This window comes from Globicephala melas, chromosome 5 (assembly GCF_963455315.2).
Source record: "Globicephala melas chromosome 5, mGloMel1.2, whole genome shotgun sequence".
NCBI classification, from domain to species: Eukaryota; Metazoa; Chordata; class Mammalia; order Artiodactyla; family Delphinidae; genus Globicephala; species Globicephala melas.
Genome location: NC_083318.1, coordinates 72693609 through 72716744, shown reverse-complemented (window position 1 = coordinate 72716744; position 23136 = coordinate 72693609). Strand labels below are relative to the sequence as shown.

Below are 23136 nucleotides of genomic sequence, written 5' to 3'. Positions count from 1 at the left end.
CCCTAAGTGTTTCTGGTGGTTTTATATTTCACTGTTTTTGTAAAAATTTCAGGGAGAGCTGTTTATTTTCTATTTGTGACCTGTGGTCTTGCAGCAGTTATACTTTATTCTGTACTATCCTGAAAACATATCTTGCAATAGATTTCTCAATTTTGGATCCATTTGATTGAATTGATTCATATAATTAAAATGATCTTTTCACATTACTTTCTTATTCTGTCTTTGTAATACTACAGAGCTCAAAAATTTGTGTAACAAGAAACATATACTGTTTAAAGGATATCCTAGGAAATCCTTCTTCAGTATTCATAGTGTTAAAAAAATGGACATCAATTCCCAGCTGGGTTTTATCCAAGTTTCACTATACAGATGGCTGTATATACTGCCCTTCAAATCCCTACGGGAGAAGATTTATACTGTCTTCCCTCTTCCCCCCCTTAATAACCTGTTTCAATGCCTAATAGTCATCACGATCGTGGAATTTTTTTCTCATGTCTGACTTAAGTTTCTCCACCTGCATGTTAACCATATTTCTTTGTCCTTTGACCTCAGTAGAGGTGGGAAACCGACAGTTATTATTACTCTTATATTTCTTTTTCTGTTGAAAGCCAATGCTTCATCCATTGTACAAATCAGTGATAGTAATAGACTCAGATTTCCCAGAGAAAAATACTGGTCTGTTCATTTCACATGAAACAGACATTATTTTATATCAGAACCAAGAGACTATTTAAAAAGTAAAATAGTCTTTAAAATTCATATCATAGCATTAGTAAAATAAAAAGTAATTGTCTATCCCCCCTCCCTATCATCTTACTCTTCAATGTAACCTTTGCTCTGAAATCAGTATCTTGCCTTCCAGGCCTTTTGTATGTAATTAGGTAAGAAAGTAAGTAAATAAGCAAGTAAACAAACAATGAGAAAAATAAAATAAAGGTGCATACTAAGAGTATGGCAATGTGGTTTCCATTGTGACTTTTTTTTTTCTCCTCTCTCTCTTATTAGAGTTTTGGCTAAAATACCATGAAGGAAACTTAATTATACAATTGTGCGAGGTTTTAAACATTGTATGTATACTTTAAAAATTATGTTAAGTTTGATCATATTTAAAATGTGTGGTTATATTGATACAACCATGGAAAACTATTTGGCAGTATCAACTTTAGAAGTGTACACTGATCCAGTGGTTTCACGCCTGGGCATGTATCCAATGGAAATGAGTCTACCAAAAGGTATGTAGTAGAACGTTCATAGCATCATTATTTATAATGGCCCTGAACTATAAAACCTAAAGATCCGTCAAAGTAGAATGGATAGAGAAGCTATTATAGTCATATAGAACAATAAAACACAGTGAGAAAAAAAAAGATTGAGATTTTGGATGATGTTGAATTTAAAAAAGCAAGATACAAAATAGTGTATCTGTATAATTCTGTTTATTATGACGTTCAAAAGCAGACAAAAAAGTGAGTTGTGTTGAGAGAGTTAAAAGTAATAGTTTGCTGTTGTGAGCTTATTGACTAGGTAGGTATTGACGGAATCTTCTAGAGTTCTGGACATATTCCATACCTTGATCTGGGTGGTGGTTACGTGGATAGATGTGTGTGTAACAGTGAACAGAACTACATACTTAAGATGTGTAAGCTTTACTTTATGTTATACCCCTCACTTTTCACCTCCATTATACCTGAGGCTTCTGAGTCTGAAATTGGTTGTATCTTCTGGGCAGATGGCCCCTCTTTGCTGCAGTGCCTTGTCACATATTCTAGGCAAAGCCTTTGGTGGGGGGGGGGGAGGGGAGGAAGTTCATTTTTACTGTTTGTTTTGCTGCATGATTTAGTACTCTTCTATTCCTCTGTTACTTCAATTAAAAACATTTTTTTAGTGCATGACCATAGTATTATTACATATAAAAAAGCCAGAATTCTCTTATAGCTATAATTACCTGAATGTTCTCATTTCTGCTATTTCTCAGTTTCCTAGTATAACTAAGTACAGTTATATCTCCCAACTGAAAATTTTATTCAGGCTGTATTCTAATATGTATGGATTTATAGCTGTATGTCTTTTTCATAACTGGGGAAATTTGAGTGTAGGCTCTCTTCTTGAGATGATGAAAATGTTCTCAAATTATATAGTGGTGATGGTGGCATAACTGTGAATATAGTAAAAATCAGTGAATTGTACATTTTAAGGGTGAATTTTATGGTATGTGAGTTACAGCTCATAAAGCTCTTGTTAAAAAAGAAGCTCTTAGAAATAAGGATATTATTGTAAAAATAAAATTCAGCCAAAGTTTAAAGATAAATCAAGAAAATTTCCTAAAATGTAGAAAGAACAGGACATTGAAAATATGATACCAAAGGTAAAAGATATAGAGAACCAAGTCAGGAGGCCCAAGAACTATTAGAAGTTTCAGAAAGAGAGAGAAAGCAGAGGACAGGAAACTAGCAAAGAAAGAATGTAAGACTTTCCCAGATGTGAAGAAAGACATATCAAGTATATAGAATAGGCTTAACTGAAAAGCAAGTGGAAAGAATAAAAACCCTCTAAACTAGACACAATCACTGTGACTCCTCAGAGTTACAAGAGAATGAGAGGATCCTGTGGGCCTCAAGATGGAAAAAAGAAGCTTATCTACAAAGGAACAAGAATGAGACTAGCACACATTTCTTATGAGCGACGCTGAGCCAGAAGATAATGGAGCAATGCATTATTTTCAACCTAGAATTGTAGATCCAGATAAACCGTTATTAAACTTTGAGGGCAAGAAAAAGCCTTTTCAGAGATAAGAGAACTTTGCTTTCCACACATCTTTTCCGAGGAAGTTACTTGAGGGTGTCCAACAAAACAAGGCAGTATAGCAAGAAAGAAAAATCAGGGATTTAGCGAAGCGGTGTTCCAATAGAGGAGAGCAATAAAAGGCGTTCCAGGCTGCTGACTGTGCAAAAAGGCCTAAAGAACAATCTGCCCATGATGGAACAGGGGAATGAAGGAGTTTGGTAGTAAAGTATTCAGGGAGGGGAAAAAAAAAACCCCCAAAACCCCACAAATCAACTATACCTCGATTTAAAAAAAAACAAACAACACAACACAACACGGACTTCAAAGATAAGACAGTGTATTAGAAATTAGGAGAGTTTACAACTTTGATTAAAGCAGGGAATGCTCCTCCCCCGCCCCTCAGAAAAAGCCCATATGCATTCTAGGACCCAAGTGTATTCTATGCATAAGGAAATGTAATCATAGCTTGTACATTGGGTCTGTCATTAATAGTTATATAGTTTATAATGATACAAACACTATTGACTAATTTTGAAGTTTCGAATCATTCTATAGAAAAAGCACATTAGACTAAATTATGGTTACAAAACAAAATATAAATGCTATCAATCTTGACCGGATGAAAATAAAAGTACAGATGATTTGGAAGATGAAAGGGGGAAATACGAAGTAGAGGGAAGGGTAAGGGGGAACTAATATCCTCTGCTTAGAAGACGAAAAGCCATAGCATACCATCTGTAGTTGACAGAACAAAGAAGAAAGTTTAAGTATGTAATGTAAGTTACAAAGATAACCAGCAGATGGGGAGGAAAAGTGCTTGAAGTCTTGTCTGCTTATGGACTATCTCACGATCTCTTTGTTGTGTGTTCCTTTCCCTTTTCAATTCCTTTTTGTCTTTCTGATGAAATGAGAAGAGGATGTAAACCAATGTGTTCATGCTACCCTCTGAACCTTTCGTACATTATTTACAAAACTCCGAAACCATCTTTGGTACACAAGATTCTGGCTCTCTTATGCCAACTGTTGAATTAACATTTGAAATTTTCCCTGACAGTGCTGCCCACCAACCAACAGTTTAATATTAGTAGAGTTGCCACCATTGTCTACATATTAGTATAAGTGCTTTGGCTATAATTTACACGCATTCTTGGAAAACTGACCTACTAAAGAATGGACTTGAGGATATGGGGAGGGGGAAGGGTAAGCTGGGACGAAATGAGAGAGTGGCATGGACATATATACACTACCAAACGTAAAATAGATAGCTAGTGGGAAGCAGCCGCATAGCACAGGGAGATCAGCTCGTTGGTTTGACTAACTAGAGGGGTGGGATAGGGAGGGTTGGAGGGAGGGAGACACAAGAGGGAAGAGATATGGGAACATATGTATATGTATAACTGATTCACTTTGTTATAAAGCAGAAACTAACACACCATTGTAAAGCAATTATACTCCAATAAAGATGTTAAAAAATAAAAAAAAAATTAAAAAAAAAAAGAAGGCATGATGCTTCTAAATGGTGAATAAAAACATATTTTCTAGACTTCTTGGAAATCTGTGCACAATAAAGAAGAAATATCTCAGCTTATAAATGCTTGGATTTATGCCTACAGAAGTTAAAAATTCAAAAAGACTGAAGTGTTACAGGGCATCATTAAAGAAAATCAGTATTTTCTCAGCTATCTTAATAAAGTATGATGCCAAAATGCTAAGCAACAAAAGAACGGTGTCAATTAGTGAGAGATATCTTAATTAAAGAAAAATTTTGGGTGTTTCATTAATGATAAAGAGATGACTGAGATCCATCTACATGGCACTATAATCACGTCTGCAGAAAAGCAGATATTATTTGAATAAAATGAATATTTTATAAGGGGTATTTATGAGGGGGAAAGTTTAAGAAGCTGTAGCATATAGAAAAAATCTATATCAATTGGTGTTAGATGTTACTAGATTTTGTGAGCAAATAAATCTGAAGTTCTCTTAAAACTGTCAGTTCATATAGGACTATTCATCCATCCTCAAAAATATTTACTTTCCCCCATAGAAATTAATATATATATTTTTTTGTAAAAATACCCTACTTCTACTCAGAAATAAAGCATTTGAAAAGCAAAAAAAAAAAAAAAAAAAAAAAAAAGAAACGTTACTGCATATATGGGACTTTATGTGAACAAAAGAGTTGAAGGTAGCTCACTGGAAGGTAATGTAAAGAGGAGCTGAGGCTGTTTGGTTATGGAGGCAAAGGCAAAATGCACTAAAGGTCAGGGAGAACCAAACAGGAAGCACTTCCAAGACAGTGCACGTGGCCAAGCAGAGCCAAGAAGAACTAGGAATGTAATCAGTGCTCAGCTCCTCTTGTGGCTTGCAGGGTTCAGCTATGTTTGTTTATTTTGTGTCCAGCTGCTCTTATTTGGCGGCACAAAATGTTAAAATGAGAAAAAATGACAAATGAATAGATATTTTTGTGTAATATTAAAATTATTCATGTTTGCCAATTATGTGTGAGTTAATAAACCAGAGTTTTAACAGAACGTTATATTTAAATATTTTAATATACTTTGCCTTTATTATATTAGAAAAATGATTAAAAAGGAGAAAAATGAAATGCTGATATTTGATTTCTGGAAATACATCTCTTAAAACATAACTTTGAGGACTTCCCTGGTGGCACAGTGGTTAAGAATCCACCTGCCAATGCAGGGGACATGGGTTCGATCCCTGGTCCAGGAAGATCCCGCATGCCGCGGAGCAACTAAGCCCATGCGCCACAACTACTGAGCCTGCGCTCTAGAGCCCATGTGCCACACTACTGAAGCCCATGTGCCTAGAGCCTGCGCTCCACAACAAGAGAAGCCACCACAATGAGAAGCCCGTGCACCGCAACGAAGAGTAGCCCCCGCTTGCTGCAACTAGAGAAAGCCTGCCTGCGCACAGCAGGGAAGACCCAATGCAGCCAAAAATAAATAAATTTATTAAAAAACAAAAAACAAAGCCCCCCCCAAAAAACATAACTTTGTTTATTCACATTTCACACACTGTGTTTTCATTCGTGTTTTCAGGACAATGATGAATAAAAAACATGCAATGGGGCTTCCCTGGTGGCGCAGTGGTTGAGAGTCTACCACCAGTAGAAAGATTGTTACTTTCTACCATTAAGACACAATTTGGGGATTAAATCAAATCTAGCACTGACAGAATACTTTTTTTTTTTTTAAGAAAATCAACAAAGAATCATATATGTGTAGATATTTTAAATATATCTTACCAAGCCACAAAGCAGGTTCAGAAAATTATAGTTTATCAAATGTATATAATAAATGGAAGAGTAAGTTCCATAATTGATTTGAATACAATGGAATTCAATATTATAAGGATCACAGACAATATAAATATATGAAATCCTTTTATTTTCCAGATATGTCCCCTTTCTCCCAAGAGATAATTCTATTTCAATAAGAGTTTCAAAATATACATAGAACTGATGGTGGTTAAAGTTTTGTGTTTGTTTCTTAACTAAATTGAAATCAGAAGCCCATTTCACTTCCTTAAAAACTATAAAAAAGAAAGCCTAATAGATTTTCTTACTTGAAAACTATTTTTCAAATTTCAAAATTGTCCCTTTTCAAAGAGTTGCTATGTATTATGCAGTTTTGATATAAAATAGCCCTTGTTTTTAGGACTTTAAAAAAATGTGTTGCAAAGCCTTCTTGGGTTGACATTTTAAAATCACCATGTAAATCTGCCTGACAAGTTTTTTTGGTTTTTTTAGTAATATGAGATGTGAACAAATGTTCTATTACTTTTTCAACACCTGGTTATAGTTGCTTGCAGTTTTAGTTGATATGAACTGAGAAGTTTTCTCAAGTTGTTAGCCTCACAGTATAGCATTTTTGGTAGTCAGTTGATTTTGACTTGTTTTATGTAAGATTGTGATTAAATTTATATTTTAAAAATGTCACTAGCCTATATTTTAAAGCATTTGTGTGAAGTACTCTTTTACTAAATTCCAATGAACATGTTACGAATTTTTACCAAAAAACCCCCCTGCTTTCATGACATATGTAAGGAAGTGTTAATGGCTTGTGTGTCTAAGAAAAAGGTATACAGAAGGGAACAGAATGGAGCAGCAAAGGTGAATAATTGCTGATTCACAAGGTAGTGTTCTGTTGGCATTTCCTGTTATGAAATATATCCATTTGTTCCTTTGGATCTCATGCCTTATGTGGGAAGGCACTATTATGTAAATATGGTCACTGAGTCCAAGTCTGAGCTAGGAAATTGCTAACTGGATAAAAAGTTTAATAACTATGTTTTTGAATTGAAGGCATTCTTTTTTTAAAAAATATTTATTTATTTATTTACTTATTGGCTGTGTTGGGTCTTCGTTGCTGCACTGGCTTCCTCTAGTTGTGGCGAGCGGGGGCTACTCCTCGTTGCAGTGCATGGACTTCTCATTGGGTGGCTTCTCTTGTTGTGGAGCACGGGCTCTAGGGCATGCAGTCTTCAGTAGTTGTGGCACGTGGGCTCAGTAGTTGTGGCTCGTGAGCTCTAGAGCATAGGCTCAGTAGTTGTGGTGCACAGGCTTAGTTGCTCCACGACATGTGGGATCTTCCCGGACCAGGGCTCAAACCCAAGTCCTCTGCATTGGCAGGCAGATTCTTAACCACTGCGCCACCAGAGAAGTCCCTGAATTGAAGACATTCTTATCTTTAAATTGAACATATGGTTATTGCAGTCGAAATCTAAACAGACTGGTGACTTTCTCGGATGATTTCCATTTCTTGAGGTCTCTCTAAAGCACAGTTATGTTATGAATGGATTGTATGTATTCTGAGCCTTTCTTAAAAAATTTTTATTTATTTATTTTTTGCGGTACACAGGCCTCTCACTGTTGTGGCTTTTCCCGTTGCGGAGCACAGGCTCCAGACGCGCAGGCTCAGCGGCCATGGCTCACGGGCCCAGCCGCTCCGCGGCATGTGGGATCTTCCCGGACTGAGGCACGAACCCGTGTCCCCTGCGTCGGCATGCGGACTCCCAACCACTGTGCCACCAGGGAAGCCCTATTCTGAGCCTTTTAAATTCCTCCTCCTTCAGTCCAGGAGATAAGGTTGGAGAGGTGGGCAATTACATATCACATAGAGCCTTTCATGGTTTCAGGACATTTTCGTTTTTGCCTTAGCAATACTTACCGCAATAATGATTAAGCAGTTGTTTATATAATTGTTTTATGACTTTCTCTCTTGATACACAAAGCTCTGTGTGTCCAGGGACCACACTGCGTCACCTGCAGCACAGTGTATAAACAAATAAATGGAGCTCATGGCAATGTTAGATTTGAACACATTTCATGTGAAAATTTGTTTTCATATATTTAATGTTAATATTTAATATGTCAAGATGTTTTTGTGTAAAAATATTAATCATCTGCACAAAAGATCCCCATCTCCTAAGAAGAGAATGAGATGTAATGAGCTGAATTAATTAGGAGAGCATCCAGGAATCATTTGCCTTCTTTATTTGTTGGCCATGAGGACAGATTTTTGTCTGATTTGTTCATGGGTTTATTCTTAGCAGTAAGAACAGTTCCTGGCACAGAAATATATGTTGAGCCAATGGACTGATAAAAGTTAATGACACTCACAACTCAACAGGAAGAAAATAAACAACCTAATAAAAATGAGCAAAAGATTTGAACAGACAGACTTCACCAAAAAAGATATAGGGTGGCAAATAAGCACTTGAAAAGACCAACATTATTAGTCATTAGAAAAATACAAATTAAAACCACAGTGAGTTGTTGCTAGATACCTAATAGAATGGCTAAAACCAAAATAACTGGCAATACCAAGTGCTAGTGAGGATGTGAGGCAATAGAAATCTCATTTGTTGCTGGTGGGACAGCTCACTTTGGAACTTAGTTTGTCGGTTTCTTATAAAGTTAACCGTACACTTAGCATATGACCCAACAACCCTAGAAATTTACTTAAGAAAAATGAAACCATATGTCCACAGACACATACACACATAAAAAAAAACAAAGATGTTTGTGAAGGCTTTATTCACAATTTCTTTCTTTCTTTTTTTTGGAAAATGTTGGTGGATTTTGATATGTGAATCTTTTTCAATTTATTTTTATTTATTTATTTTTTAAATTTTTATTGAAGTATAGTTGCTTTTCAATGTTGTGTTAGCTTCTACTGCACAGCAAAATGAATCTGCCATACATATACATATATCCCCTCCATTTTATTTCCCTCCCATTTAGGACACCACAGTGCGTTAACCAGAGTTCTCTGTGCTATACAGTATGTTCCCCTTTATTGTCTATTTTATACATAGTATCAACAGTGTATATGTGTCAATCCCAATCTCCCAATTTCTCCCACCCCACCCCTTTCCCTCTTGGTATCCATACGTTTGTACTCTACGTCTGTGTGTCTATTTCTGCTTTGCAAATAAGGTCATCTATACCATTTTTCTAGATTCCACATATATGTGTTAATATGCGATATTTGTTCTTCTCTTTCTGATTTACTTCACTCTATGACACTTCCTAGGTCCATCCACATCTCTACAGATGACCCAATTTCGTTCCTTTTTATGGCTGAGTAGTATTCCATTGTATATATGTACCACATCTTCTTTATCCGTTCCTCTGTTGATGGACATTTCGGTTGCTTCCATGTCCTGGCTATTGTAAATAGTGCTGCTGTGAACATTGGGGTGCATGTGTCTTTTTGAATTATGGTTTTCTCTGGGTATATAGCAAGTAGTGGGATTGCTGGGTCATATGGTAGTTCTATTTTTAGTTTTTTAAGGAACCTCCATACTGTTTTGCATAGTGGCTGTATTAATTTACTTTCCCACCAACAGTGTAAGAAGGTTCCCTTTTCTCCACACCCTCTCCAGCATTTATTGTTTGTAGATTTTTTGATGATGGTCATTCTTACCAGTGTGAGGTGATACCTCATTGTAGTTTTGATTTGTACAGGATAGAAAGCCCAGAGATAAACCCATGCGCCTATGGCCACCTAATCTATGACAAAGGAGGCAAAAATATACAGTGGAGAAAAGACAGCCTCTTTAATAAGTGGTGCTGGGAAAACTGGACAGCTACATGTAAAAGAATGAAATTAGAACACTTCCTAACACCATACACAAGAATAAACTCATAATGGATTAAAGACCTAAATGTAAGGCCAGACACTGTGAAACTCTTAGAGGAAAACATAGGAAGAACACTCTGACATAAATTGCAGCAAGATCTTTTTTTGACCCACTTCCTAGAGAAATGGAAATAAAAACAAAAATAAACAAATGGGACCTAATGAAACTTCAAAGCTTTTGGACAGCAAAGGAAACCATAAACAAGACCAAAAGACAACCCTCAGAATGGGAGAAAATATTTGCAAATGAAGCAACTGACAAAGGATTAATCTCCAAAATATACAAGCAGCTTATGCAGTTCAGTGTCAAAAAAACAGCCCAATCAAAAAATGGGTGGAAGACCTAAAGGCACATTTCTCCAAAGAAGACATACAGATGGCCAACAAACACATGAAAAGATGCTCAGCATAACTAATTGTAATTTCTAAAAATTGGAAAAAAACTCAAATAATCATTAACTGGTGAATGGATAAATGGCTAAACAAACCATGGCACATTCATACAATGGATTACTACTCAGCAAGAAAATGGTGCAAACTACCTATATAAGCAACAACATGAATGAACATCAAATACCTATGCTAAAGTGAAAGAAGCCAGACTCAAAAGGCTACATACTATATGATTCCATTTATAGAACATTCTGGAAAGGCAAAACTATGGGACAGAAGCCAGATAAATGCAGATAAGTGTTCACCAAGGGCTGGGGGTGGGAAAAGAGAATTGACTACAAAGGGGGAACTTTTTGGAGTAATGGAAATATTCTGTATTTTGATTGTGACAGTGCTTACCCAACTACATGCATTTGTCAAAATTCATAGAACTGATTTGAGAACACCCTGAACCAGAAAAGGATAAATTTTACTGTATGTAAATTATACCTTAATCAACCTGACTCAAAACCGAGCAGAGAAAGGGTTAATGAGGCTCTTCTCTATTAGTACTTAAGCAAGCAAATCATTAGCTTGCTGCTTGGGAATCAGGAATGAACCATGCTTTGCCGAGGGACCAAAGAAACTAGTGAAACTCAGCTCCCTGCTCATCATTCCCACTGTTTTTCTTCTTTACATGCTCACCCTGATAAACAGGTAATAAGGCACTTCAAAATCCTTAATCTCTTCAAAATATGTAATGAAAAGATAGAATATGTTGCAGGCTTATAAGTTGCTTGAAACAAGGTTTTTATTTTTTGTGTATTATAGTCTGTGGCAAAACCATTAATTGACAAATGCCATTTAGCCCCATGTAAGACACTGAGCTCTCACTTATTTGCTACTCCGTAGAGCTGCTGTGAAAATCAAGAGGACATACTTGCACTGTATAAACGATAAAGTGCTAAATAAATACAGGTGGTCTCGTTGCCAAATATTAACAAACTAGACATAACAAACAAACTGGGATTTCAGGCATCAGAGAGTAAACCACAAACAGGGTGTAGGTAAGATGTAAAGGAAAGAATTACTTGACTTGCATCTATGTTTGGCCCCATTGCCATCTTCTTGCCCAATGAGGAGAATCTGTGGTGTTCAGGAGTTCAGTCCATAGCATTGATGAACGGCAGGAGTGAAATTTGACGTATTAGAGTGGGAAGCGACTAAATGGAAGGACTGCTATAGGCAAAAGTTGGACTTAGAAGCTCTGAAAGAGTGAATCTTCAACAGGTGGTTTTTTGTTTGTTTTTGTTTGTTTGTTGTTTGTTTTTGGTACTCCAGTCTTCTGTGAAGTGGGGGTCTCATTCTAGATAGAGGTGACCATTGTAGTAAATGTACTGTGTCACCCATACCAAACCATTTCTTCTGATATCTCATCTTCCAGGATTTTTGCCACTCTAGTTCTCCATACATTTTTGTTCCATAAACAGCCAGCTTTTATGCTTATGAATATTGTCATGAACCCACGGATATCAGTGATAAAGTTTTAGCTATAGTCATAACAGATTTCTCCTTTATAGACATACACACACAATTAGAAACCTTGCTTTTTTGCCTCTTAGATTGCTATATCATTTGTCTTGGAGAGGTACTCCATATTGAGCTCAAGAAATATTTATTCATATGACTTTATTTGATAACTTATTTATGGGGTATTTCAGAATTATGAAATGAATTCTAGCAATATGGCTTTGGCAAGATCACTTAACATGTGTTTTCTTGCTTGCAAAACGCAGTTAATAGTTTCAACTTTGCTGTTGTCACCATGTTGTTTTAAGAGTCACAATAGCTTAGGCAAGCTTGCAGTTTACTCTGAAGTTTTGTGCTGATGTAAGGCAGTAGTATTTTTTAATTTAATTTAATTTAATTTATTTATTTATCTATTTATTTTTGGCTGCATTGGGTCTTTGTTGCTGCGCACAAGCTTTCTCTAGTTGTGGTGAGCGGGGGCTACTCTTCGCTGCAGTGCACGGGCTTCTCATTGTGGTGGCTTCTCCTGTTGCGGCACACGGGCTCTAGGCATGCGGGCTTCAGTAGTTGTGGCTCGTGGGCTCTAGAGCACAGGCTCGGTAGTTGTGGTGCACGGGCTCAGTTGCTCCGCGGCATGTGGGATCTTCCCAGACCAGGGATCGAACCCGTGTCCCCTGCATTGTCAGGCGGATTCTTAACCACTGTGCCACCAGGGAAGCCCTGCAGTAGTATTATTAATGGCATTCTCTTCATTTTTTTTTACCACTCCCAGAAGAGGGTACACTGATAAATTGTATGTTTTTCCAGGGAGAGTCACTCCGGGACAGCTCACGTCCTATATTCATCTCTTCAAGAACAACCTCAAAGCTCTAGGGAATCACTGTGGGCTCCTACAGCTTGGGCTGGCCACTGTTCAAACTCTGAAACACCCGCAGACTGCCAAGTGGGACAACTTTCTGGCTTTTGAAAGGCTCCTTCTCCAGGTATGTTGCTCTGGGAGCTTCTTGGGATATTAATAATTAAAGTTTTTAATTCCAGGGAAAATCTTTGATATTTATTATAATCTTAGTAATAATCATATTGTTGACATATGCCCTATATCATATTTTCTTAAGTGCCCCCAATTTAAAATTCAAGTAGCAGTTTTTTTCTGTATCTACTTTTTTTTTTTTTTTTTGACAGTAACGTCTTTGGCTTCTCATTCAATACTTTAGAATGTTTTCTGAGTATTTGACTAAACTTTGAAGATCTCTTTTCAGTTTTATGCCATTTGGGCCTTTCTTGATCTTCATGGCATCTTTATTTAATCCTTGCTACTTTTCCTGTAGAATATTGCTACTGTTTACATTTCTTCTGACACTACTTTCTAATCCTTAAACAACATACAGCATGTGGCTTAAAATGATGCTTATAATAGACGAAAGGGAGGCAAACTCCATTTGTAATTTTCTTTTTTTTTGAAAGTATTAGCTTATTTATTTATTTATTTATTTGGATGCTCTGGGACTTAGTTGTGGCACATGGGATCTTCCTTGCCACATGCGGGATCTTTAGTTGTGGCGTGCGGGATCTTATTTTTAGTTGCAGCATGCGGGATCTTAGTTGTGGCATGTGGGATCTAGTTTCCTGACCAGGGATCGAACCGGGGCCCCCTGCATTGGGAGGGTGGAGTCGTAACCCCTGGATCACCAGGGAAGTCCTCATTTGTAATTTTCATGAAGAGAGATGTATGTGGAGTAGGATCTTTTCACTATTGATAAAATATTTTCATGGGAAACTTTTAAGAAGATGTATTTTTAAAAATTATAAAGTATTTCAAACACATAAAATAATATGACAAATATTTATGTACCTTACACATAGATTCAATATAATTTACTAGTTTTTTATGTTTACTTTATATCCTTTTTCATTAAAGAAATAAAACTAGACATAAAGTTGAAGCATCTCTGATACTATACCCTTTTTCTGCTCTGATTCTCCTTTTTCCTTTCCCAGAGGTAATCACAAGCTTGATTCCTTGTTTCTATATGTTTATTAAATATTTATTTTTCCATGGATAATACAGAGTATTATGCTATGGGTTTTACTTTTTATGTAAGTGATATCACATTATAAGTATCCCTAAACAACCTGCATTTCCCTCTCAGCATTCTGTTTTAAGATAATCCAAATTTGACATGTATAGATTTAATTGTATAAATATTCAATTTATGGAATCCATATTGATGTATAATTAGACTGTTCCATATTTGTGTGTGTGTGTGTGTGTGTGTGTGTGGTTTGAAAGAATGAGATGAATGTCCTGGAACTTGTCTTCTGGTCCACATGTGAGAGAGTGTCTCTAGGGCATATACCTTGGAGAGGATTGTTATTTTGTTGACCATGCATATTGTTGAGTTTACCAAATATCACCAAACTGATCATCAAAGACTTTGAACTAGTTGACTCTTCTGCTAGGACTGGATGACAGTTTGTTTCCCAGCATAGTGTCCAGCACTCAGTATTATCAAATTCAAACATTTTTTTATAATGGGTCAATACTATCTTTGTATAAATTTGCATTTCTCTGGCTACTGATGAGGCTGAGCACCTTCTGTAGTATTTATTAGCTATTCAGTTTTCCTCCTCTACCAATTGCTCATTTTTATACTTATTTATCTATTTAGGTAACAGAAAAAACTGTTTTATGTCATGCAAATACTTCTCCCAGACTGTGGTTTGGCTTTTAAATTTAATACCTATATGTTTTGTTGTACAGAATTTTTGCATTTGATGTACTCTAGTTAATGAATATTATCTTTTATAGTTTATTCTTATTTATGTTTTATATTAGAAATCTTTTTGTACCCCTAATTTCTAAATATATTGTTCAGTATTTTCCACTAAAAATTAATTTTTGTTTTTGACATTTGAATTTTTATTTATTTATTTAACATCTTTATTGGAGTATAATTGCTTTACAATGTGTGTTAGTTTCTGCTGTATAACAAAGTGAATCAGCCATACATATACATATATCCCCATATCTCCTCCCTCTTGCATCTCCCTCCCGCCCTCCCTGACATTTGAATTTTTAATCCACCTGGCATTTATCATTGTTTATATTATTGGGATCTCATTTTCTTTTCTTCCATATGGATAGCCTATTCTCCCCACACCATTTATGAACTATTCATTGTGCTGTAGATTACTTACCTAACAGTCATTTCCCTCTTTCTCATGTTGGCAGAACACCAGTTTTGTTCCAGTGTCCACTCTTTTCTCACATGATTCAGGCAAATCCTGATTGGTCTCAGACTATATTAATATTCTCATCTCCCCACCTAATGATTGGTTTAGCAGTTCTAGCCTAAGGGAGGCAAAGCGAAGTTTGCTGGAGGTGCTTCTAAGAAAGATTTTCTTTTGCCCTTGTAGAAAAATACATAATGAAGAAACAAGCTCCTTTTTATTGATATATGTTTGTGACACTTTGAGTATTTTGTAATAATGAAGGGAGCTCACTGAGATCCTGAAAAAGATAAACAGAACCTAAATCCTTAAAGATGACTTTGAGTCTTACCTCAGAATATCTTGTTTTGTGAGATGATGATTCTTCTCATTGTTTAAGCCATTTTAGTTGGTTTTCTATTATTTGGAACCAAAAAATATTCATCCTTTTCTCAATGATACATGATACACTAAGATCTCATATAAAAATAGGTTTGTATCTCACTTTCTAGTCTGTTTCAGTGGTCAGTTTATCCATCACAGAATTAACACCACAGTGTTAAAATTAACATGTCCAGTTTTATGCCTTTCTCTATAAAAGAAACTTACTAGATTTTTTATGGGTATTTTAATGATTTTAATACCAGTTGTAAATTGAATTTTCTAATTGCTCATTGCTAGTGTATTGGAATACTCTTGGCTTGACTTTTGACTGGTGATCACTTGTCCAACCTTGCATTTTCTATTAATATTTGTTTTCCTATTTCTTGCTGTGATTCATTGGTTGTCCTGTATTTCCTCTGCAGGCAATAATATTATCTGTGAATAATGGCAGTTTTGTTACTTCCTTTACACACTTCATACCACTTTCTTTTTTAGTGCACTGACCAGGCATACTACAACCCTACTTAACAGAGGCAATGAAAATAGGCATTTTCATCTTATTCCTGACTTTAAACACAATGTTCTAAAATTTTACCATTAAATATTATGTTTTGTTTTGTTTTTAATCAGGCTAGGGAAGTTCCTTCTTAATTGTATTTTGCTGAATTGTTGTTGTTGTTATTGCTGTTTTTATCCTGCCTGAGTGTTGAATTTCACTTAATACAGATTCTGAAATTTTTTAGATGAATATATATATATGGTTTTTCTCCCATAATCTGTTAATGTGGTGAATTGTATTTATAGTTTTTTAAATAATCATTACTGCATTCCTGGGATAAGTTTAACTTGATCCTACACACAAACACACACACATACACACACACACACACACACACACACACACACATACACTGCTAGATTTAGTTTACTAATATTTTATTTATGCATTTGCATTTATGCTTGTAGGTGAGATTACCTTACAATTTTTCTTCATTGTGCTGATGTTGTCCAGTGTCGCAACAAAGGTTACAGTAGTTAGGTAAAATCAGAGTGAGCTTCATTTTTTGTATTCTTTGGAGCTATTTGTATAAGAAAGGAATTTTCAGTTGCTTAAAAGTGAAATATGCCTAAATTTAGAATCATGTGGACCTGCTGTGTTGTTGTTAGACTTAGATTTGTACTTCCAATTTGATTACTTAAGTGTTTATAGATCTATTTAATTCTCTGTTTCTTCTTGAGATTATTTTGGTAGTTTATATTCGTTTAAATCCATTCATCTATATTTTCAAATTGGCATAAATTTATTTATAGAATTCTCTTAAAATTTTTAAATCTCTTTTGAATATATAGTTGTAATTCCTTTTTTCAATACCTGGTATTTTTATTGCAAAATTAACTCTCCTTTTGATTTTGGTTCGTATTAGCAGAATTTTATTAGTCATTCCAAATAATCAGCTTTAGTTTTTTATTTTGACATACTCATTTGTGCTCTGTTTTTTCATTAATTTCTGTTTTTATCTTATTTCCTTTCTTCTGTATTCTTTGGTTTTACTCTGTTGTTCTTTTTTTAACTTCCTATTTTCAAATAATGTATTTAAGATTATGAATTTCCCTCTAAATACTGCTGTAGCTTAGTCCAAAAGTTTGACTGTCTTTGTTGTTATTCAGTTCTAAATATTTCACAATTTCTATTATGATTTTCCCTTTGATTTATTTATTATTTAGATTGCATGATATTTTTTAAGTTTATAAATATATGAGGTCTTTTTTTTTTGCTTTTTTTTTTGCTTTACGCGGGCCTCTCACTGTTGTGGCCTCTCCCACTGCGGAGCATATGCTCCGGATGCGCAGGCTCAGTGGCCATGGCTCACGGGCCCAGCCGCTCTGTGACATGTGGGATCTTCCCGGACCGGGGCACGAACCCATGTCCTCTGCATCGGCAGGCGGACTCTCAACCACTGCGCCACCAGGGAAGCCCTATATGAGGTCTTTTAAAAAAACTTACTTTTACTTGATTATTAGATTATGGTCAGAGAATGTGTTTTGAATGACATAATCTCCTTATTTATGTGACTTCCTTTGTATGTGATTCATTTCTCTAAATGGTCCACATATACTCAAAAAGAATGTTTATTCTCTAATTGTTTTATGTAGTGTTACATAAATGTCCCTTAGCTTACAGTAATCATATATAATATATATTAAAATATATATTATTATAATATAAATAATTCAAATAAATATAAATGATTCAAGATACATTTTTAAAAAATTCTTTATCTCCTTACTTACTAGCTTCTGACAGAAGTGTTTTCAAGTTTCCCACTATGATTGTGGATTTATCAATTATTCCTTATATTTTTTCTGTAACTATATCTATCTATATCACCTATATCTATATCTACTTATTAAAAACCAGGTCACAATTCTAATGTAATACCACAGAGTTCATTCTAGTTTTCTCCCTTTCCTTATCTATAAATCCCTTCTGTAGGTAACCAGTCTCCATTAGCACTGCTGCCCCTCTCACAGGTGCCTTCCTCACCTCACCTGGGCTTGTCTTCCTGCTCCAGGCTATGGCCAGGCCCACAAGGATGTTCTCTTTTACTTCACACAAAGGTGCCCCTATTGAAACCTCTCCACATGAATGCCCTTCCCACCTCACTCAGGCTCTGACCTCTAGTGCTGTGCTGCCTGGCTTCCACCTCTTGTGTGGGTGTCCTCCTCACCCCTCTCAGGCTCCAGGACCCCACACCAAGCCCCGCTGCTGCTCCCATGGCACAGATGCCGTCTCCCCTCTGTAGGCTCAGACATCCCGTGCCAGACTATTGCCATTGCCCTGTTTGCATGTTCTCACCTCCCTGCTCAGGCTCTGACACTCTATCTTGGGAGATTGCTGTCCTCCAACCTCCCCATGGATGCCTGTCTCACCTCCTTTGGTTCTGACAACCTGTTTAGGGCTGCTGCTTCATTCCCCTCCCTTCTCTGCCCACCCCACTCCCTCACAGAGATTCCCTCCTCATCTCACAGGGGCCTTGGTCGCCATTTAGACACACCCCTCATCTTGCTCAGGTTCTGAAACCCTGTACTGGGTCTTCACTGCCGCCAGCCTCTGTGAGGTTCTTTTCTGCCACTTCGGGTTCCGACAACCCCTGCTTAGCTCTGCCACCCACTATGCGAAGATGCCCTCCTCACCCTCTTTTGATGCTGACACCCTGCACTGGGATGCCCCTGCTTCCCGCCATGCACTCCCTTGGGCTCTGGCAACCTGCTCTAGGCCACTGCTACAACCTCCCTCCCTCCTCCTGCCCTGCCACCAGGACAACCTCTTCACCCGTGCCCACCACTGACACCCTGCAAGGTGAATCTCTAGCAGCAAAATCTAACAAGTGTGTTTCAAAACGAGGCACAGCAGTTTTCTCCCAAGAATGATAATCCTTCAACTCACCAGAGATTTCTGAAGAAACATGACACAGTATTAATTCTGTGGCATCTTATATTTATAATTAATTTTTGGAATCCTTTTCCATGTTAGACTGCCTCAGATGTGACCACGGTACTTGGTGTGCTTCTCTCAGCAAGTGGAGAAGGAATAAAAAGACAGGGAAAAAGAAGTAACATTTAAAATGCTAAAACCTCACTTTTATCATAATTGCACATTACCCTGACCAGCACTGTGTTCTCAGTCATTTCTGGGTCCTCATAAGTTAGTGTTTTCGCACAGGCGAACTTATACACCAGCCATAGCAATTGCTCTTTGTTTATGAACAGGCTTATTTTATCTAGTATACACTCATCCATTATTGTAATGAGTCATAATATATGCTGAGTTGCCCTATTTACAGACTTCGGTATGAAAGTAGAGCATCTGAGTTTACTTGGAGCGTGAGGACAATGTCTAGATTTTTCCTATGGGCTTGAGAGCCACCTAATGCAAATCTCAGCCAGCGCTGAGAGCTGTGTATTTCTTTGGAGACTCATTTCCACCACTCTCTCCCCAGCCTCCGTCACTGAACCTCAGTGTTGACTTCATGGCCTAAGTAACCCTGTAGACAACCTTGGTAAAGAAAAAGAAATTGGTCTTGGAAATGTATAATTAAACACAGGTTACTGCATTCCTTCTCCTCACTGCCATCTCCTGGCTCAGTGGTTCTGGCGATTTAATGACTAGTCAGCAAGAGATCTGGGTACTATTCATAAGACTTATGTTTGACTCAGGCCCTGGAATATGACAGAAAGATAATACTGTGTGCTCAAAAGAAAAACTTTTTTGATTATTATTGGGAAAAATCTAATAATTATTTGCAGTGAATGTTTTTAAAAACCAAAGGGGATAAAGCATCTTCTCAATTCCTTTTTCTCTCCATTTTCATCAAGGTGCAATATCACAGTCTGTGTTTTAGGCATTCAGCACATATGTGCTAATTAACAAGTAATTCTGTTTGTATTTCAAGTTAAAAAATGTAGAAACGAAGTTGAACCTGAACGTGGCTGCATCTATGATTCTATTAATGAATGTATTCACTTGTAAAAGTAGCTTTTTTTTTTTTTTTTTTTTTTTTTGCGGAACGCGGGCCTCTCACTGTTGTGGCCTCTCCTGTTGCAGAGCACAGGCTCCGGATGCGCAGGCTCAGCGGCCATGGCTCACGGGCCCAGCCACTCCGCGGCATGTGGGATCTTCCCAGACCAGGGCATGAACCCGTGTCCCCTGCATTGGCAGGCGGACTCTCAACCACTGTGCCACCAGGGAAGCCCTGCTTTTCTTTTAATCAAAGTACAGATTTACTTAATTTTGTGGTAGCCTTTGAAGAATTCTTTTTTTATTACTATAAAAAAAAAGAAAGTTTGATTTAGCTTCCTCATCTGAATGGGAATAAAGTGCCTATATCATAGTGTTATTGTCAGGATTGGATGAGATTACATATGTATATCACTAAGTACAGTGCTTGACATCTAGTAAATGCTCAATAAATAGTAGTCATTATTTATTCTTTAGCTGAGCCAAAAATATTGCAAATGCCAATTTACTTTATGCAAGTAATAGTTTTAATATATTCTCAACTAGATTTTGTTTTTCTAAATTAAAATTTACTGAGGAAGAATGAGACTGTTACATAGAAAACTGTTACTGTCTTTTTTTACTTACTATTTGATGATGTTTAACAGTATTTTTCTTAAATCCAGATTTAAATCTCATTGTTTCTACGTTGTATATCTGATGTTTTTATGCTAATTGTTTCAAAGAAAAATTTTATTGACAATTTATTGGTGGTTATAAAACGATAGCAAACTATGTAGTAGAGGAAGCAGCTGTGTTTATACTTTCTAAAAAACATACTTTATAAATATATATGTAGTATCTATCTCCAGTTTTTTTTTTAGGTAGAATTTACATTTCTAAATAAAAAAATCCAACTTGGAAAATGACTTTTTAAATTAAAAAAATTTTTTTTTGGCTGCATTGGGTCTTTGTTGCTATGAGCAGGCTTTCTCTAGTTGTGGCGAGCAGGGGCTCCTTGTCATTGCGGTGCACTGGCGTCTCATTGTGGTGGCTTTGCTTGTTGCAGAGCACAGGCTCTAGCCATGCGGATTTCAGTAGTTGCAGCACATGGGCTCAGTAGTTGCGGCACACAGGCCCTAGAGCGCGCAGGCTTCAGTTGTTGTGGCCCGCAGGCTATAGAGCGCAGGCTCAGTAGTTGTGTTGCACAGGCTTAGTTACTCCGTGGCATGTGGGATCTTCCTGGACCAGAGCTCAAACCCGTGTCCTCTGCATTGGCAGGCGGATTCTTAACCACTGTGCCACCAGGGAAGTCTGGAAAATGACGTTTAAATAAAATATAAATGATTTATAGAGCCACTCATGATTTTCCAGGTAAATGTTGCTTTAGTTTTAAATGTTATCTGTCTTTGCAATGAAAAGTCGGCACAGCATTTTATCAGTTGCCAAAGCAGTTTTTAATAGGTAGAATTAGTTTTCTTTATGAGTTACTAAACTTCAGAGCATCTCTTCTGTACAGATCAAGTTTAACTAAACTAAATGACAATATGTCTGCTTGTCCTATAGCAAATTAGTGGGTTTTACCTTCTCAGTCCTCTAGAGCTTCTATTAGGTCCCAAGCCAGACGGCTAGGCTTGGAAATGTAATGGCTCATTTTAGGTCTGTTCCTGACTTCACCAACACCCTGGGAGGTCCTGATTTGTCACTTGCAAAAGTGCTGGTGATATTATTTGGATGAAGAGTGAGGGAAGAGGCAAAACAAGGTGATCCCTAAAGTCAGACCTGAGTGTTGTTTACAGTTACGGAGATTTTTCATAGGATTTTTGCTGAGAAGGAAAATTGTGGAGCATGTTAAAAGAAAATCTCTTGTTTCTTTATGCTCTACTCTTAACACTTCTGACACCAAATGTGTAGGGGTTTTTCCCACACCAAGCAATCCTCCAACCCACTACTGGGTGTCACACCCACTGGGTATCCTGTAATTCAATTATGAGTAACTAAATGGAGTTAGCACAGACCCCGCAGGTTATGGGCTAAGTCCCACAAGACTGCCCCCCACTTTAGACATCAGTTGCAAGTCTGGGCCTCTCATACTTCTGACCAACCTGCTATCAATCAGGGTTCCCACGACCCCCTCTTTGGGTTCCATAATTTGCCATAATGGCTCACAAAACTCAGGGAAACATTTATATTTTTATTTATTTATTTTTCAACACTTTATTTTTTATTTTTTTAACATCTTTATTGGCGTATCATTGCTTTACAATGTTGTGTTAGTTTCTGCTGTATAAGAAAGTAAATCAGCTATACATATACGTATATCCTCATATCCCCTTCCTCTTGCGTCTCCCTCCCACCCTCCCTATCCCACCCCTCTAGGTGGTCACAGAGCACCGAGCTGGTCTCCCTGTGCTATGCGGCTGCTTCCCACTAGCTATCTATTTTACATTTGGTAGTGTATATATGTCCATGCCCTCTCTCACTTCGTCCCAGCTTACCCTTCCTGAAACATTTATTTAAGTTTCAGCTTATTAGAACTCGGGTGAGAAGAGCAGGAGCTTCTGTTCCCATGGAGTTGGAGTGTCCTACCCTCCCAGCACATGGGTATGTTTACCAGCCCCAAAGCTCTCTAAACTCTATACTTTAGGGATTTTTATGGAGGCTTCATCTCGTAGACATGATTAATTATTAACTCAGTCTCTAGCCCTTCTCCCATTCCTGGAGGATGGGGCAGGGTGGGTGAATCTGAAAGTCCAAGCTTCTATTCTTGGCTTGGTCTTTCTGGTGACCAGCCCCTATCCAGGAGCTACCCAGGAACCCACCAAGAATCACCTCATTAGAACAAAAGATGCTCCTATCATCCAGGAAATTCCAAGGGATTTAGGAGTTCTGTGTACCAGGAATCAGGGTCCAAGACAAAATATTAGAACAAAAGATGCTCCTAGCAACCCTGTTGCTCAGGAAAATACAAGGGTTTTAGGAGCTATGTGCCAGGAACTGGGGACAGAGACCAAATATATGTTTCTTACTATGTCACAGTGGTTTTCACAGTATTACATCAAATTTACTGCAAAGGCCATTTATCAGAGGAGAACATCCCCCAGCCCACCACCGATTTCCACCAAGAGAGGTTTTCCTAGGCACGCTCTTGGTCTGTCACTGACCCTTTATTCTCTCTTCTCTTACAGA

General features: G+C 37.2%; 1 protein-coding gene across 1 annotated transcript in view; it reads left to right on the top strand.

Moving 5' to 3' along the window:
- The window catches only part of SCFD2 (sec1 family domain containing 2), a 393166-nt gene that overhangs the window by 57486 nt on the left and 312544 nt on the right, over positions 1-23136 (top strand). The window contains exon 4 of the mRNA XM_030880530.2: positions 12663-12838. Coding sequence (XP_030736390.1) covers positions 12663-12838 — 176 coding nt within the window. The remainder of the gene's footprint in view (positions 1-12662; positions 12839-23136) is intronic.